The sequence below is a fragment of the Parasteatoda tepidariorum genome, chromosome 4 (genome assembly GCF_043381705.1).
Source record: "Parasteatoda tepidariorum isolate YZ-2023 chromosome 4, CAS_Ptep_4.0, whole genome shotgun sequence".
In the NCBI taxonomy this organism is placed as follows: Eukaryota; Metazoa; Arthropoda; class Arachnida; order Araneae; family Theridiidae; genus Parasteatoda; species Parasteatoda tepidariorum.
This window is the reverse complement of record NC_092207.1, coordinates 77,312,895-77,332,722: the sequence shown is the minus strand read 5'-3', so window position 1 is coordinate 77,332,722 and position 19,828 is coordinate 77,312,895. Positions and strand designations below refer to the sequence as shown.

Below are 19,828 nucleotides of genomic sequence, written 5' to 3'. Positions count from 1 at the left end.
AGTGTCACATAATACAGAATTATGATCAAGAAATATAAATAATGCTTCATTATAATGAAAGATACTCACCGAACACTATCGGAAATTGTTTGCACTCGAACATTATCCTAAAGAAACAAGAATATAAGATATTTTGAGGTAATTTACTGAGACAAACAAGGGTTAGTAATGAATTATTAGGCAATAGAATGCCTGTTAAACAGTAATAAAAAAAATTCTACTTTAAAAAAAAATTCTCGACACAAAAACTAAAAATTAATAAATTTGTTCGTTAGTTAAAAAAAAACAAAAAACAATTATGATTGGAAAAAAGTAAAACACATTACAATATAAAACTTAATTAAAAAAAAAAAAAATTCAATGTTATTTTTCAGAACCTAGTGTACCTGTACAAAATTGGAATATTCCTTTTACAATTTTATCACTCAATCTTTTCAATTACTCTCTCTTCAAAAATATCCACATTAAAAAAGTTATTTCGATAAATATGAAATAAAATAACTTTTAACGAAAGATGTAAATATCTCGAAGGAGGAATATCATGCAAATTTCAACTATATAACTGGACCACTTAAAAAAACTCTTACTAAAATTAAGGAATGAAATTGAAAATTAAATTATTATCAATAACTAAATAAAACAGAAGTGATCAAGAAAACAACCTTTTCCTAAAAAAAAATAAAGAGGCAGTATTTTTAAGAGATGGCAGCTTATTTTTACATACAGGGAAAGAAGGACACATTTATAAGATCAAAGGGGAAGCGGTGCGGGCTGCCCTTTTCAAAACACTCATTAATATAACTGAAAAGTCAGTGTTCTGTTTAATCAAATCGAATAAAATACCCCATAATTGAAATGACCAATTTCTCATAAATTTTTATTAAATTAATTATGATTACAATTTAATATTTTGGATGTGTAATTGATCAACATACAAACAATCTGGGAAGAGCCAAACTGATCCCTTTAGACTTCCTAGGCGTACTGTAATGCTCAGTCTTTCTGTTAACAACCATACAAAGAAGAAAGTACAAAGCCTCACACTTCCAACCACTCAAGTAAGAGTTTGAATCAAAAGTCATTAAACAGTTGCTTTGCAATACAGGGAGAAATCAGTGTTTCGACTTGGTTTTATGTAATAAATTATCTATTTATATAATTTAGTGTAAGATATAAACCCAAAAGACATTATAAAATTTTCGTAAACTAAATTAATTTTTAATCTATGAATAATGTTTAAATCTTTTTTTCATTAACAATTCAATTAAGGTAAAAAAAAATTAATAAGAAGAAAAAAAAGGAAGCCAACCTCATTAAATAATGCATATTCAGATTGTTCTTTCAAATTTGCTGCCTGCTTTTTCTGAGACTGATCTCTCAGTTCCTTTTCCCTCTGAGAAATGTTTCCAGTCGCCTTGGTTAAAGTGAAGTTTCGTAGAAACTGATCTTGAGTATCGCTCTCAGAAGATTCTTGATCAGAGAAAAACTGGAAAGATTTCATGAAGCTTCGATAACTATCGTACTCGATTTCATTCACTTTTTCTGTGTCAGTATCAGTCCCACTATTATTTTGTAAATTCTTCGCAGAATCAGAAACATTATCGTTCTGCTCATCATCTACGTCACTAGATAATAAGTTAGCCTGATTGGTGTCAGAACTATAACATTCTTCATCTGAATTAGGAGGAGATAAATCGGGCTTAATACGTTTAGTCAGTGTTTCACTATCGCTAAAATCCGAATCTGTATCTTCCTCTTCTTTCTTGATACTACCCCTCTGAAAGGATAACAGCTTGCGCTTCGGCATGTCTATCTGTGACAATCAGCACTGAGAGCTGATCTAAAAAAAAAATTTGGATTTTAACAATAAAATACATTTGAGAGCTTAAAAAAGGGAAAACATGACTAAAAGTATATTATTACAAATGTAATTAAATATATAATTGCAATCAAATATATAATATAACATGTGAAAAATTTTAATAATTGAAAACACAATAAAGGAATTTTAACTTCTAATGTAATGTAATGTTCTAAAAATTTTATTTTCACATTTCTTGAATTAGCTAAAGTAAATTTTACATTCAGATTTTACATAACTTATAAACTATTACAACCAATGACCTAGAAGCTAACTTAGATATTTTATTCAAAATTAAAAAGTCAGAAATAATTTTAAAAAAATACTTATTGAATCTTATGCACAAACTTATTTTTGAGAAAAATATTTCTTTCCATAAAATAAGACACAAAAAGACATAACTTACAGCAATACAAAAGCCATTTAATTACTTATAAATACTTTATTGAAAAAAAATTTTTTTTTTCTTCTATAAACAACTATACAGAAATATAGATTTTTATAAGACAAAAACATTAGAAAAAATATCTTTAATAAAATATTTAAAAATTACCTAAATACACATAAAAGGTGAAGTTAGAATTATATTTTTTTATTAATTAGTACTAAGATTTTAATTTTTGCATTAAAATTTTTTTTGTATGGTTTATTCAGAAATGTGATAACTGGAAGAAGAAATTACGTTATTTTAACGTACATAGAAGATATTTAAAAAAAATTATATTTTAATGAATAAATAATTAAATTTACAAAATTTAAAGAGAGAAATAAACAAAATTTTATCATGATAAAAGAACATATATTATATATATATTGAAAAACATATTTCACACCCTTTCCGCAATTGAATAGTGACCATTGTATTTAAAAAATAAAAATTAAGAATTTTTTTTAAAAACCCTGAGACGTATGGAAATAACTGAAAGAAGACTGATAATAAAACCACTTCTATTTACGACAAAATCTCAAGAAACGAAGGTGTCGAAAAAGGGTTAATTATATTAACATTTTGACATTCAAGTGTTGAAATAAATAAAATCGTATTAAAAATATAGAGATTTTAAAAAATATGCAGAATATGATAATTGCCAGAAAATGTAATGAAAAAAATAATAGAACTATCGTGTCAAATAGTGAATACGCAGGTGAGCGATTTGAACTTTTCATGTCATAATAATATTGGGATTTTAAAAAAAATCATGTGAAAATCAACAACAACTACCAAGGAAAAAAAACCTGATTAAAACGTCACACGAATTTAGTGCTAATCTAGCATATTATAAAGTATTTATTCAAATGGGAGGTCAAATGGTTTCTTAATGTTGTATGAAAATATTGAGAATAAAAAAAAAATTACGAGGATATAACTCTGATAAAAGTTGATAAAAAAACTAATCACATTGAGTGAAAAAGTTACAGATAAATGCACAAATTGAATCTTTTGAGTCGCAATACTATTGTATAAAAAATATAGGGATTTAAAAAAAAACATTAAGAAATTTTTTTAGCAATAATAGTCGATAAAATAATTGAAACACCATATGGATTTAATCGAGCCCATCTAAAAATGATTATTCAAAATTGCAATTCAAATTTTGCAAGTCATAGTAATATCAGAGTTTCAAAAAACATGAGAAAATCAATTGCCCTAATTGAAAAAGAAGATCAAGCATGTTGAAAGGCAATTAAAGAATGAGCGATTCGAAGTTTCCATGTCGTAATATCATATTAAAAATTTATTTTATTTAATTGCAGTCAAATAAAAGGAAGAGGCAAATATACCTCATTGATTAAATAATTCTTGTTACAAATCCAAATTTGTAACAAAATTGCTACACATTTAAATTTTTTTTAAAAAAAGAGAAAAAACACCATTTTTTCATTAAAATTCATTTAAATGTTTACCATTTCGGAATTATTTTTAATATGATCAATTTTATACTTTTGAGTGTGTCTCTGTAGTTATTTAATTCTAGCTGAAGCTATTATGGATTTTGTTTTTCTCAAAATTTATATGAATTTGCATTATTCTCTAATAAAACTGCATGAAATGTGGATAAGATCTTAGGAAGAAAAAAAAGAGGATGTTGGTAAGTCTAAAATAAATGTCTCGTTAAGGAAATTTTGTGTAAGTAAAAAAAAAATTAAATTTTGTATTAGAATAACTCTGATAAAATTTTGTCGAAATATAAATTATTGATTTGCGGAAATCCGCAAATCAATGCTCTTGAAATTTGCAGAGCCTGTTTAGTGTAGCTAAAAGGGGTTGCAAACGAATGAGTCTGACTTAGTTACATTTCAAAAGTCAATTAATTCTTAGAACAATTATGATTTTTTTTAACATTGATATCTTTTCCATTTTTTCCTTTGCTGTTAACAAGCATTAATGCATGATTAAAGGTAAAAAGATGACACATTCAAACACTTATCTTAGTCACTCATAAAAACTTGTTGATCAACATGAAATACATTAAATAGCTAAAATAAAATCATATTTTAATATAAATAAGAGAAACCTGTTACAACATACATAACAAGATTTTTAAACAGCAGCACAGCTAGATAACATCAACAAATGTAAGTGTTAAAGTTTAAAAAATCTCGAATTTTTAATTAAAAAAAATTATTATTTGGTGGAAATTAAAAAATCATGTAGAGAATTGCCTAGGGGTGGCTATAACTGATTTTATTTTTTCTTCCAGGCTGCTGCCAAGACATGGTAATTATTCTGCTACACATATGGAAATCTTCTCAGTAATTTTAAATTTTGCTTTATTTATCAATCAAAGCTTTGATAAAGGTCAAAAATAATACTTAATATAACAATACTAAGGGGATATTTCCGTATCGTGATCTGTCTCGCCAAGATGCCAAATAGATCTTAAACTTGCAAATTTAAAAAAAAAAAAAAACATGTTAATTTAATAATATAAGAATACAGTTAGGTATTTTAAATTAATTGTTAGTTTTTGTCAAACTTTTAAAAAAATAACGAATTAAGAAATGATTAATTACACAAAATTACTAGATGATTCGAGATTTCAATAAGTTAAAATGTTTCTTATTTGTACGATTCAATCTGAAAATTTAGGGCTCATTTATTAACGACGACGAACATATGTGTTCGATCGGGAAGTTCTAAATATCAATATAATTATCACAAACAAAAAATTCTGCTACATATTTATTAAATAAAAAGAAGAATGAAAGAATATTTCACACACAATTTTTTTAAGAGAGATCTACTTTCGTAATATACATTCAGAAATTCAATGGAGCTTGTAAACAACCAAACAACACTTGTAACCGCAGTTAGTATGATAGAACATTTAGGAAATTAGCTTTAAACTTACTTACGTATTCTTTAGGAACTTATATGAAAGTTGTGCAGAAATAAGTTTTGTTTTACTCGAAAATAGGTACTAACTGAGGCTAAAATAGACAGTTGAAGACGTTAAATATAATGTCCAAGGAGTGCACAAACAATTAGTTTCTCTTTTAAATCTTAAATTCTGGTCTTCTTTAAGAACTAATGTTGTGTAATAATAATTTAATACATATTTATGACAAAGTATTATTTGTGTTGTGACTGCATTACGTAATGGTACGATTAGGAAACATCTTTTTGGTAAGATTCAGTGTGTGTTGTAGTTTTCTTCCTTTTCCCTTTTTTTTAATCGAGGTTTTAAGGGAGATTTCCGTATCCTGATCTGTGGCTGAATTATCGCTAAGTCTTGGAAACTTCTGGGCAGTGGCCCACGGGAAATTAAAAAAAAAACATCACAGGAAGGGACCAACTCGAAAGGTATAACTCGCAGACACCGCCGTGCAAACATCTACATGTTTTTAAAAAAAAAAAAATTTAAAATTAAAATCTATTTGGCATCTTGGCGATTGTAGTTGGCTAGACAGATCACGATACGGAAATATCCCTGATTTGAAAAGCATTTGTCTTTTAATATTTACTTTTATGTCGCTTTGTGTTTATAGTACTTTTTTATACAACATTTTTTGCAGATTTTATGTAACTTTCATATAGGGGGATAATTACTATGATTATCAGTTTTAAAATTGCTCAAAATTAATCTATCTTTGCTTAGTATTGAACAGTATATCCTCTCTTTACTATAATTTCTCTTTTAAATCTTTAATTCTAATATAGCTTCCAAAGTTCAATTCATATTTTCCCCTTGTCCACATAAAGCACTTGAATAACAAAAGCGTTAAAAGTTTTTTTGGCCTCCATGACCATAGTGTTTGTTAGCCCATGGAGCATAGGACATTTAACAAAAACAGTTGGTGTATTCTGTTTCATGTAGTTGTAAAATACCTAATGCAAAAAGTTGGCAGTTTGTTCAGAAGAAACCTGTTAATTGCAGAAGACTGAACAAAATGGACGAAACTGAAAATTACCGATACAAATGTTTAGAAGTATTAAAAGAATGTCTGAAATTTAAAGAATTAAATTTAATATTTAAAAAAATTCATCTTTCAGAAAATTGATTCAATATGCACAGAATTTTAAAAATCTATAGATCATATTATTCAGGAATTGATTTAATTATTCATACTGAGCAGTTTTTGATTAAAAATTTAGTATGCTAAAGTAGACTCTCGATTAACCAGGATGGACCAGGAGTGTTAACCGGGAATAAATAAATATACCTGACAACCCAATTTATAAAAATTTTGACAAAAAAGTGACAGAAAATGTAAAATTATTATACAGTAGAACATTATTCAATTCCTTTTTGACCATATTATGCTTTAGTAAATGTGGTTTTTTCTTCATTTTTTTATGTCTCGCTCAGTTTGATCATCTATCTCAGTTTTATATATTAATAATTTGTCCATTTTCCAATTTTTTTAAAATTCTTTTCAGCTTTTGATTTATACCTAAAATTACTCTTTCGTGATTCAGCACTTTAACTATATGCAGAATCGGAAGCATGTGGAAAAATTTTAATCTAAAAAACACTGATACTACCACAAATGTTGAATCATATCTTGCCTTGTCTTTTCCCGTCCCCTTGCCAATATTTGAATGCATGAGCAAAACTTGTTGGCTGACTCAAAATTGACTGGATGAATCCAATATGATAAGAAGAGAAGTTTAAAAGAAGAATGTAGTCTTCCCGCATAATTCAACACCCGCAATTTACACCTTTTTTCGATCATCCTGGAAAATCCAATCCTGGTTAATCGATGGTTATCTCTACTCATTATGAATTCAATACATGCTTTTTAATGGTGTATATGTTTAATGAGGGATTTATTAGTGTACGTAGGAAAAGAATTTAATGAAATTGATTTGTTGTGAACACACACCCATTTTTTGGCAATTTTTTCATCGTAATTTATTAAGAAAAGCTTTATATGAGTTCACCAGCCAAAACGTTACCTTACCCGTCTATTTTTTCTAAAAATTTTGTCATAAACCTTTAATCATTGTCGCCCTAGTTAATCCCACAAGCAACTTTCAAACTAAATGTAATACAATGTTGACCTTAAATCAGTTTACAAACCTAACAGCACTTACATTGATGCCAAAGAAAGTCGCACAAAATTTAACCCTAAAACCAAAAATTAATAATTTAATTTCCACAGAAAATGTTATTTAGAAAAATAAAGCACCAATAATCTTTTTCTCCCATCATAGAAATTAGAACTCTATCATTACATATCATCACAACGTCAAATTTCTACCTCCAAAGCAATCTCCTCATTTTTATGATCTGCAAAACTGTCCTATTCATCATTAAAATCTCAAACCTCCACCTCCCATACAATCTCGCCTAAGTCAGTATTCTTTAATTTTCCAAGGTATATAACCAAAAGGGCATTTTTTTTGTGGCTCCAAACCAGCTTTTGAAAAATTTCCCACATCCTTCAGAGCCTCTATTTTAAAGCTTTATGGCGAGATTGCTGATGAGAAATGGCACTGGTTGATCAAGACAAGTCAAGGAGTTAAATTGTAACTGCTGCCCTGGTGTGCGTCAGAAAAAGCTTCTCAAGTGTAACAGGACTGGCTTGAGGAAGATCATAGGTCTTCTCACTGGTTACTACGCCCTATGGAAACACCTCTACATTATGGGTATTGCACCTGATCCTCTTTGTTGTGGTTGTCATCTGGGGACAAAGACTTCACAACATATTCTTTGTGTGTGAGAAGTCTTTTCTGCTCAAATATTGTAAAAAATTGGGACAACATTGTATTGGGGCCTGGGAACTACAGAACATTCCTTGTCAGATGTTTGATGAACTCCCCGTGGCGACTCGATGACATTGTCACGGAACGTTACTGAGTTCTTGCAGAAAGATTTTTCCTTTGGGAAATAAAGAATTTTGCTTTTCTTTTCTGCAGAAAATTTTGAGATATTTTATCTGTTCTTCTGAATTATAGATGCTTTTCTCGTGCATCGGAGTAAGAAAAAAAATATTTGTGACTTTTCTATTCTAATTGGAGAATAATGAAGAAGAAATAAAGAAAGAAAAAATTTGGTTTTATTTTCTGTGGAAATTTTCATTCTAATTTTTCATGCAGTTATTACTACTGATTTCCACATAGCTTTTAAAATCCGAAATTATTTATCACAACAACTAAATCTTGAAATGAAATTACGCATTTATTAACCCCTTTTTTAAGAGTCCGATTTGCTTGATTTTGAGGTTTATCTATTTTTTCGGCAGTTACTGCTACAGATTTTACGATTTTATTTTTTTAATGTGATGATAAATTATAAAATGCAAAAATGGAAATAATTAGTGTCTTATCTGAAAAGGAAAATAATTCGTGTGTTATCTTTTTACAAAATGCGAGAATATTACCCATAATATTAGAATAAAAAAATCACATATTCAATTAAAAAAATTATTTTATTTGATTCAATTTTTATTTATTTATGTTCTTTAATTTTTTTTGAAGTTAACGCTTCTTTTACTTTAAATTAATACTTAACATGCATATTTGTTACTTTTAAATATCTTGTAGAAAGATATCAGTATTAGAAAGGTATATAGCAGCTGAAAAAGCCCGAAAAAATTCTGCCACTAGAGCTGAACTTTGTTTCAGCTATAAAGCTTTCCTATTGATCATGATTTAGGGTTTGGGGTTCAGTAGACCTCTGGTTGATGTGCCTTGCTTTTCGGAGCTGCTCAACCTCTAAGTATAACTTTTCAACTGAGAATCGAGAAAAATATCCCTAAAATTCATTTTCTAAATATTGAGTGGAAAGTAGCAAGAGTAATCAAAATAACTTCCTTTTTTGGAACCTCTGCAATGCAATGTAGTGTTATTAATTCCATTTGGTCTGTAGGGGTTGTTCTATCAAGAGTCAACTATAACTATGTGCTGATTGCAACTAAACTTTTTTATGAGTAATGTGCTATTTAAATTAATTTTAGAGAGAGAGACAGACATTTATTGATAGTGTAAGAATTTCTGTACGTGGTGGTAGAGGAGGTAATGGTCTTCCAAAATATGGTGGAGTTGGAGGCAAAGGTGGTGATGTGTATCTTGAAGCCTGTGAATCGTATTCCTTAGCTAAATTAAAGAGGAACAATCCTACCAAAAAGTTCATTGGAGGCCCTGGTGGTGACAGCAAGTATGCATCTTTTACTAAAATTATTTTCATTCCACTTAATTCTGCATCAAATGTCAAGTGGATATACTATTGTGTAATGAATCTATTTGTTACCTCACAATTAAATAATGCAGAATTAATTATACATTTTTTTCTGAGGCATTTTTTATAATATGAACCTAAAGTGAAAAATTATCTGTCTGTCGTAATAATGTGTATGTCCGCCACCATGGTGTAGGAATATTTTCCCTTTTTTTAATGGTTTTAAATTCTTGATACTAAATACAGACTAAATTTTAATTAATCTAAATTGTCGAAAATATAGTATATTTTTTAAGAAAAGAAAAAACAAAATTAAATTATTGAATTAAAATGTAAATTATAAATTGAAATTAATAAAATAAGATTGGTTTTTTCTACTCCAAGAAATGATAAAGCTGTGTTGTGTAGTTATCATTATCTATTGTCAATTTTTTTAAAGCTAAGAAGTAGCTTTTTTTTAAATAAATGTGTGATTCTAAAAAACGTTTAGAGAAACTTTTTAAAGAATGTAGAGGAAATGAATGTTCAAAAGAATTAAAGAAATGAATATACAAAATATATTATAAGATGTTATTATCTGTGTTTACTTCATTATTCATTTTTAATTTTTGCTTATTAATTTATTTTTGAAAGTTTAGGTTAAAAAATATATGAACTGTTAATCTTCTGAAATATTTTAATTTGTCTAAAGGGAAACAGATAATTTCAGATATTTTTCAGAGATTTAAAATTACTGTTTAACAGCAAGATGGAGAATATATTTACTGTCTGCCACTGTTTATTTCTCTTCATCTCCCATTTTACTTTATCTAAAAGCTAATATATGGACTTGCAGTGTGCTAAATGATAAGTTTCTCATTGATACAAGACACTGCAGCTTGTGCTGAACGAAAATAAGGTACAATGGTCCACAAAGTCCGCTATCAATTTATGGTATAATGTAATAATGTTGCTTATGGTGGAATTAAGCCAGTACACTTGAACAGGTTTTATAAATTTCTGTAGTTATGCTTGCTTATTCTTAAAGTTTTCTGGTGTGGGAAAGCTTGCAAACTGTATGAAAAATTAAAAGTTAGTCCAAATTTCCTTTGTTATCCAAGACGAAGAAGATCAGTGAATGTTTCTTAAATTATTTTCCCTTATTTAAAAGGAAGGCCTTGTAATTATAGACTTATTCATGACTAACTTTGCTTTCATAATTAATTGAAATATTTTTAAGTTTTTTAATACTTATAATTTTAAATTTTTATTTATTTCTTTTTATTTATTATTTTTTATTTTATTTTTCGTATTTATTATTTAAAAGAAGATAAAGGTATCTTTTAGTGTAGGCTGAAGTAGTAAGGCTGAAGTTTTAGTAAGGCTGAAGTTTAAATTGAACAGTTTTAAAATTTTTGTTTGCTGATTATCACTTACTTTTCGTAGGTCAATTGTCTTTTATCTTTGTTGTTCGCATAACACATTATTTACATGCATTATTTTTTTAGGAGATTTCAAATTTTAGGCAGCCCAGGCACCGATACCATGGTCAAGTGTCCACCAGGTGTCTCAGTCTATGGAAATGTTTTTATAGGTACTTTTTGAAAAAACTAAATTGCTAATAATTTTTTTCTTGAAATTCCTTTTCTATTTTTAGAATTTTTTAATGCCTTTTTTGTTACTTTTTCTCGTGCAATCGAGGATCTAAGACTGTTTGTGGTACAGTAGGGAATCGATTATCCGGAACGATCGGGACCATCGCTATTCCGGATAACTGATTTTTCCGGTTTTCTGAATCGCTACAAAAAGCCGTTTTTTTATTCTTAAACCCAACTAAAATAAATTTTTTTTGGAAATAATCTTAAAAAGAAGAAAAAACGAAGAAGTAATACACTAATGACTATTTCCAAAATTATGGTAAGGTGAACATCTTTCAAAAAAGAAAGAAAAATCCTAAAATCTTATGAGAAAAATTATTATTTTTTTTTTAAAAATGGCGGGAAAATTTATCGAATTTCGTTCCGGTTTTTGATTTCCGGATAACGGGCTCTGTACTGTATTTTATTTTGCTACCAGCCTGCAGAAAAGGCTCGTGCACTGTCTAAGTATTTTAATTATTTAACATTTATTTTTATTTCATATTTTTTGGCATACAATTCAGCAGCACTAAAAAAGTTTTATTTGTATCTTTTTTTATTTGAACCAAGCTTTTCTTCCGTTGCTTCCGTTTCTTTCGTTGCTGAATTTTGAAATAGTAGTTTTTTTGTTACAAAACAAGGTTGGAATTGAAGATTATTTTTATTAATTTGAGCTGTGATAGTATAACAGTTAAGGCACAGAACTCGAATTGTAAAGGACTTGAGTTCTATTTCCAGTGGCAGCTTGACGCCCACTTTGCTTCAGATTGATGAACTGCTGGTCAGGAAAGTAATGACAGTTCGTGCGCTATTTTGACCGACCACATTGCCATAACCATGTCATTAGTCTATTGAGTCCTGAAACTATTGAGCCACAACTTCCAGGAACCCCCAGTCACACTGGGCTGTTATGAGAATATTTTACATCTTTATTTATTTATTTATTTTTTTTTATCTAGAACAAAAAAAAAAAGCTATAAATATATTCCTATAAATATATTTTCATTGAATCATCAGTTTTAGAAATTACAAAATTGTAGTTTTTGATTCGTCCAACAATTTTTTTTTTTTTTTAATAATTGTCAGTTCACTGAAAAAGTTGCCAACCTCTCTATATCTACTCATAATATTGTATATTTCTTTATAATATATAAATATGAAAATATTTCTTTTATATTGCAAATTTTTTAAACTTCTTGTGTTTGTTTTATAGTTTTTATGATATATTTATTCCTTAATTACAATTAGTGTGAATTTAAATGAACAACAACTATTGATTTAAATTATTATTCATACTGGTAAAAAGCAGATTTGACAAGCTGAAATTTAACTTGTAAAATGAAAAACAGAACTTAGATTTTATGGTACTTGGTTATAATAGCCTTTTTTTTTTTTTTAATCATAAGTATTTTAACAAACTTAAATAAATTTGTTAATCTGTTTTTAGGAGATATAAATAAGATTGGGGATAAAGTACTTCTTGCTAAAGGAGGTTGTGGGGGAGGTCCTCAGAATGGGTTTTTAGGTCAAAAAGGACAGGCTATGCCTTTGACATTGGATCTAAAACTTCTAGCGGATGTAGGTTTTGTTGGGTAAGTTTATTACTTCATCTTTTATATTTCAATGTATCGCATGTACAGGTGTAATAGTTGGCTTTTCAAAATCAGAAGGAAAAAAAATGTACGAAAATCAATAGGTCGACTTATACACTGGCAATAAATTTGGATGTTTGTTAATCGTGAAATATTGATGTGCTACATGGGTGCAAGTCTTCCGTCTACAGAACGAATTTCCGTCTTTCGAAAATGTCCGCGGACGGAAGTAAGACGGAAACAAGACTGACTCGAAGACGGAAACCGGAATTTTTTTTTTCTGTCCTTAAAAGTATTTTTAGGTCTACGTTATTGGTCTACTTTCTTATGTCCTGTTGTTATTTTATCAAAAGACAGATGAATAAATATTTTTTGTACAGTATTTAAACTTGATGTATTATGGTAAAGCTTTCTTAGACAGTTTGCATATGTCGAGGGGGTATTGCGTATGTTAGGTATTTCAGTCAAAAAATTTTCAGTCTTGGCCTTTTTTCCAACTTGCACCCATGATGTGCTATAAACAATAAAATAGATATGAGTAACTCTGTATCAATTTACGCTTTAAAAATTTTGTTTAATATGTTATCTGCAATTCCAGAAACAATACTTTAAACTACATTCAGGAAAAAAATTAAATTAAGAGAATTAGAATAAGAGAGAATTGAAGAGTATTTCAATAAATATAACACAATTAAAACTTTTACACATTGCCATAAAGCTATAAATTTAAAAATTTCAATGCATCATCTATGCCATCATACGGATCCCAATTTGCAAGGATTCTATTTCATCCTTGTTTGTTTGTATTTCTCTATCAAAGTTGGTAACAACTGTAGTGACCAATCATTAAGTAAACACTCTATTTTAAGAGCTATCTGTCTATGACTGAAATTAATTAATGGAGGATTTAAAGAATTTAAAAAAAATTCAATTTTGTTGTATTCAGGCAATCCATGACATAATTAANATAGATATGAATAACTCTGTATCAATTTACGCTTTAAAAATTTTGTTTAATATGCTATCTGCAATTAAATTTGCTTTTTTCTCATATTTCTTTACACATAAAGTTTTTTTTTTCTTCTAGAAACAATACTTTAAACTACATTCAGGAAAAAAATTAAAATAAGAAAATTGAAGAGTATTTCAATAAATATAACACAATAAAACTTTTACACATTGCCATAAAGCTATAAATTTAAAAATTCCAATGCATCATCTATGCCATCATACGGATCCCAATTTGCAAGGATTCTATTTCATCCTTGTTTGTTTGTATTTCTCTATCAAAGTTGGTAACAACTGTAGTGACCAATCATTAAGTAAACACTCTATTTTAAGAGCTATCTGTCTATGACTGAAATTAATTAATGGAGGATTTAAAGAATTTAAAAAAATTTCAATTTTGTTGTATTCAGGCAATCCATGACATAATTAACTAGGAGAGGATATGATTTGAGAAATTCTGTACAGGATGAAACTTGGTGTGTTAATAAAAATAATAAATGTCGAAATACCCTTTAAAATAATAAAGTACAATAGCTAGCCAATATCGAGGAAAAAAAATTGAAAATCTAAAAAGATTAATTGTCTGTTCAGTTTCTTTCAAAATTGTTTATTTTATTTCTATTTCATATCTTTACTGTTTTATGTGAACTTAAAAAATTTATTACAAAATTATTTTTTTAATGACTACATTTAAAAATGGCTACATTGAAATGCAATAGTTTGCCTTTTTTCCATATAAATTATCAACAATTGTATTATTTGGAAAAATGTTTTGTAACTAATTTTTGCTTGAAATGTCTTGTATACAAATATAGGATGACAATTATTGAGCTATATGAAATACAATTCAAATTTTTAAATACTCTTGAGTTCAAAAATTGTATGCAAATTTTAAGAGTAAATATATTTGGATTTATTTTATGACATATTTAATATGCTTATCATCAATGGCCATAATAGCAAAATCCAAAAAAACGTACTGAAGTATTTCTTTGGTGAAGTGCTAACGAATGCTCATTTTTATCAAAAAATTACTAAGAACAAGAGTACAGATGCTCATTAACAATCCTAATATTCCCAGAATTAAATTGCCAAGCTTAAATTGCCAAGAATTTAATTGCCAACGCAAGCCACTAGTGGCTGCTGAAATCTCTTATTCAATTAAAAGCAATAGTTTGAAAGTAAAATTAAAATATTGCATCATAGTACAGTCTCATATCCAGGCATCCGTTTACCGGAAGCGACTTATTTTCAGACAATTTTTTACAATCAAAATAAATTAACTCTTTTTCTTTTTTTAAAAAGAATTTTCTTTTGTGCTGGCAATCTGTTAATTGAAGTTTTAGTAAAAAAAAATTGCACAAGATTTCAGTTGCTTAATTGGAATGAAAGGCTCAATTTGTATGTTTTACATTGTATCTACGGAATAGCAAGGAGAACTTTATGTATCAGTTAGTATAATGAAAAGGTTGTACGAAGGAGTGTAGACTGTATTAGCACTCGTGTTACCCTCCACAGTTTCACAATTTTATTGCTGTAGTCCTTTGGTGCAAAATGTTGAAGATTCCTACTTTAACTGATACTTGCTAATGATTTATAAATTATCAAGTTTTCTTTTTTGTATACATGAAAAAATCATTACCACACTTTATTATTACCTAATTATAGTTCATTAAAAATATGTTGATATTGTGATAAAGGCAATAATTGTTTGCAATTTTTATAAAAATATTTTTTAAACACTGTTTAATATTTTATTAAATTTGTTAAATTGCTTGGGAAATGTTTTTTTTTCTTTCAATATTAGGTATCCTAATGCTGGAAAATCAACATTACTATCTGCCTTGTCAAATGCACACCCAAAAATTGCTAGTTATCCTTGTAAGTCAATTAAAGTTATTCTAGATTATATTTATTTTGTTTGCATTACATAATTACTTACTGAGTCAAAACTCTACAACAATAAGTCATTTTGAATCAAAACTCTAAATTTTTAAACAAATCTTCAATTGGTATGAATTATGATTATGTATTTGTCAGCACTTTGAATAACATAACATTTGTATAATTTAATGGAAATTATTTTATTTAGGGATATAATAGAAAAAAAATTGTTTTAAAATAAGCATAAATTATCAATTACTCTACTATGTTTTTGAGTAAATTATTATATTCTTTTTTTAGTTTGTTGTTCCACTGTTGCATTTTCTGTTATTTTGAATAATTAAATTTGTTGACTATTCAAATGAGCAATAAAAAAAAGTTTAAATTTATTAAAATTCATTCAAATTTTAAAAGTGATTTTTGTTTATAATGTTTTTTTTAGTCACAACTATTGCACCAAATATTGGAATTTTAAACTTTGATGATTTTAGAACGGTAAGGAATTTTTCCTTTATAAAACTGTACTTAAGATATGTAGCATAGAATTGTTTATTTTTTTCTGTAATATCTAGTAGAAAATTGATCTTATTTTACAGAAACTGTGGTTAGGTACTATTATATATCAATTTGTGTTTGGAAAAAAAAAACATTTTTAGGCAAGGGAGTTTGTTTTTAAATAATTAAGAAGTAAAAATGTGTAAAATTGAAGTTAATTGTATAAGTGCTTATAAGATAGTGATAAATCAAAAATTGTAAACATTAAAAAATTTAACATAAAAATTCTAATTAAGTATATTGGATAGTTTCTTGTTTTAGCAATCACTTTGAATTTAAGGAGTCATAGCAAAAGAATATGATTTTTATCATTTATCCCTTATCCTCATCACATGTATGGTATCATAGGTTTCTTCATTATGAATACTTCTAATGTTAACTTAACTAAAATGTTATTTAAAACTGATGTTAATTAAAACTGGTTAAAAATGAGGAAAATTTTCTACCAATATTTTCCATTAATATCAGAGTATTTAAAATGTGATTTATTATTACTATCTCAAAGTGAACCTTTCATGTGTTTATAAGAGTTTATTGAAAGGTGTTGAACTTAATGAAACAAAATTTGTGTAAAAAAAATTACAATGAAAGTTTTCAATATTTTATTGTTTAGATAAGTGCTGCAGACCTACCAGGACTGATTGAGGGTGCACATATGAATTATGGAATGGGGCACAAATTTCTAAAACACTGCGTGAGGACGAAAGTACTGCTTTTTGTGGTAGATATTGAAGGTTTCAGATTAAATCCTTTGACTTCACACCGAACTCCTTTTGAAACTGTTATGCTTCTCAACAGGGTAAGTACAGTTGAATAATGTTTCTGTATTTAGAATGTAAGAATCCTTTCAGCAAACATATTAAATGTTTGCTGAAAGGCATGTGTCATTGTTATTATAGAAACTTTTTTATCATTGTCACGTACCATGAGACTTTGGATTGGAAGTTACGCTTACTAGATTGTCACAGTGGATACCATTGGCTTAAACTCCTAAATGTTGAAGTTTCAGTTGATTTGCAAAATAAAAGCACTAGTTTTTTTTTAAATTTTTTTTATATTTATTTTTATTTTTTTATTATTTTTATTTTTTATAGAAAAAAGAAAATAATAATTATAGTGAATTAAGAAATGCTTTTTTAATTGACTGAAAATATTGCATGAGATAATACACATACTTTCGACGAATAATTTTTCTTATCTAAATAATAAAGTAATGTCCATATGGTTATTTTAGTGTAAGCATCTCAAGTCGATGAATTCTTTCGTAATCTTTCTTTTTTTTCTTTCTTTTCTTTAAAAAGAAAGAAAATAATAAATGTGAATTAAAAAATGTTTTTTAATTAATTAAAAATATTGTATGAGATAGTGCATGTCGTTTTTGAGAATAAACCCTGCTTCAGCTACCAGGTTCTAAGTAGTCTGGAATATAACTAGTGGGCAATGCTCATTATCCCCATCATGTATTTTTGGTCTTGAATTTGTTAAACGTTATTCTTCAGGATTCCTTTGGCTGACAACATGACGCTTCTGGAGTGTTTTTAATGAAATAAATTTTAAAAAAAGGTCGCGATGTTAGAATGCTTTTTTTTCTTCTTTTTTTTCGATATGCATATTAGTGTAAAAACCTGAGTAATTTTAAAACCTCTGTTAGGAATCAAAGATCTAATTTAATCATAGCCATTTATTATGTACTAGCAGTTTACCTCTAAAATAAATATGGGTATATATATTTTAAGATTTTCTACAATGGTTGAAAATTATATTTTTGCACAATTATTTTTTATGTTTCATTCAAAATTTTTTGAAACTGCAATTCAGGTCAAGTATTCTGTATTTCTTAGTCATTGTTAGTTGATAATGATGACTCAAGAAAGTCATTGAATCGTTCCATAAATATTAACTGATAAATATTATTTATGTTCACATAATTGCTGAAACCAGTGATTCTCTAACATTTTTGGTTAGTAGCATACTTTCTAAAAATTTGAAGACTTGCAGTACTTTATTAAATGTTTGCTGAAAGGCATGTGTCATTGTTATTATAGAAAATTTTTATCATTGTCACGTACCAGGAAACTTTGGATTGGAAGTTACGCTTACTAGATTGTCACAGTGGAAACCATTAGCTTAAACTCCGTTATTTAAATCACGGAAAATGTTAAATGGCATCTATAGATATTTATGATAGTGTTTTGAGTAACGATTTTAGATTATTAGGCTATGTTATGTCTAAGAGACTATAGGATTTCAAAGTTGCTGAAATTGCATTTTGCAATACATTTTGCAACTGCATTTTATGAATGTAATATTTCAAAAGGCTGTAATGTCATCTTCTTTTCTCATATTTATGTTATTATTCAATCTTATTTCATTCTGGTCTAAATTAACGTTTACGTTGCGTTTAATGATTTCAGATTAGCCATGATTTCAGTTAAGATATCCTGATACAATCATAAACAAATATATTTTAAGTTATTTTATTTATTTATTACTTTTTTATTATTTAAAAAGAACTGAACAGTTTAGGGTAAAAACATATTAAATAAAATTTTCATTTTCACTGCTGAAGAAAACACAAGAACGGATGTTGTTGAACATTTATAAGTTAGTTTTTAATAGAAAAAATAATTGAATAGAGAAAGACGTTTCAATGTACATTTTTTTAGCTGATCTTTGATTTTTCAGATCATCCAAATATGGTGTTCAACTAACATGTTTTCCTTTTCAGTTGTGAAAGCATCTAAATTTTAAGCACATTACAATGTTAATAATCAAGCCACTGCTTATATTACAAAAATATAATTGTAGGAGTTAGAGTTGTATGATGAGGAATTAGTTCTGAAACCTGCTATTTTAGCTGTAAATAAGTCAGATACGGATTCTGATGGTAAAATGTTCCAGGAATTAAAGGAGGAAATGCAATGTTCTGAAAGTAAGACTATACCATTCTTTATTTTCTTTATAAGTAGCCATTTAAAAAATAATGCAAAGTAAAAAAAAAATTACTTTATTTTCAGAACTGGTTAAGGACCTGCCAGATCAACTCAAACCAAGTACGTTAGTTAAATTTGACTCTATTATTCCAATTTCTGCTAAAACTGGAGATAATATTTTGAATTTGAAGAATAAAGTTCGAAAAATCATAGACATTTATCATGAGAAAAAACTCATTAGATATCCTGAAAAAATTTTAATTGACCAAAATGAGCAAGATGTTATATATGCATAAATTGAAACTTACATTTTGTACATAATAAATGTTAATGCTTTTAAAAATTTTGTGTCCTCTTCTTTTCTTTTTGATGATATATATATATATATANATATATATATTACTATGTATCATTAAAATAATTTGTTTTAATAGCAATATAAACTGCAATATTTTAAAATATCTTAGCAAATTTTTGTCACTCTATCGGTTTATAATTTGAAGTCTAAGATTGGTTTAATCATGTTAAAAAAAGCAAAATGCAGACAAAGAGAAATCAAAGAGCATCAACAATAACATACACTGTTACAACATCATTATGAATATTTTAAAGGAATACTAAAAGAAAATCACTTTGCATTCTTGGTTTGTTTGTTCAGGAGTACAAGTTTGGAAATTTTTGTAATTTTTTTCTAAAATTGCAACTAGTCTTATTTACAAATATTTTTTTTTTAAAATTACAGTTCAACTTAAAC

General features: G+C 27.5%; 2 protein-coding genes across 2 annotated transcripts in view; one reads left to right on the top strand and one right to left on the bottom strand.

Annotated features, from left to right (window-relative positions):
* LOC107442084 (polynucleotide 5'-hydroxyl-kinase NOL9) overlaps positions 1–5,190 on the bottom strand; it is a 33,483-nt gene extending 28,293 nt beyond the window's left edge. The window contains exons 1-3 of the mRNA XM_016055553.3: positions 5,086–5,190; positions 1,310–1,840; positions 70–107 (exon numbers count right to left, since the gene is read on the bottom strand). Coding sequence (XP_015911039.2) covers positions 70–107; positions 1,310–1,807 — 536 coding nt within the window. The 5' untranslated portion in view covers positions 1,808–1,840; positions 5,086–5,190. The remainder of the gene's footprint in view (positions 1–69; positions 108–1,309; positions 1,841–5,085) is intronic.
* A 95-nt stretch (positions 5,191–5,285) lies between these two features.
* On the top strand, positions 5,286–19,417 carry LOC107442086 (GTP-binding protein 10). Its single transcript, XM_043041590.2, has 9 exons — positions 5,286–5,489; positions 9,266–9,465; positions 10,974–11,059; positions 12,550–12,694; positions 15,510–15,583; positions 16,029–16,081; positions 16,755–16,940; positions 18,950–19,073; positions 19,159–19,417. The coding sequence occupies exons 1-9, from the start codon at positions 5,463–5,465 to the stop codon at positions 19,368–19,370; spliced, it is 1,107 nt and encodes a 368-aa protein (XP_042897524.1). The 5' UTR covers positions 5,286–5,462; the 3' UTR covers positions 19,371–19,417.
* The last annotated feature ends 411 nt before the right edge of the window (positions 19,418–19,828 follow it).

Bases quoted from the DNA above. Each gene is read 5' to 3' on its own strand.
- LOC107442086 (XM_043041590.2), top strand. From the start codon at position 5,463: ATGGTACGATTAGGAAACATCTTTTTG. The intron at 9,466-10,973 runs GTATGCATCTTT...TTATTTTTTTAG, and splicing joins GGCCCTGGTGGTGACAGCAA to GAGATTTCAAATTTTAGGCA. The intron at 11,060-12,549 runs GTACTTTTTGAA...ATCTGTTTTTAG, and splicing joins CTATGGAAATGTTTTTATAG to GAGATATAAATAAGATTGGG.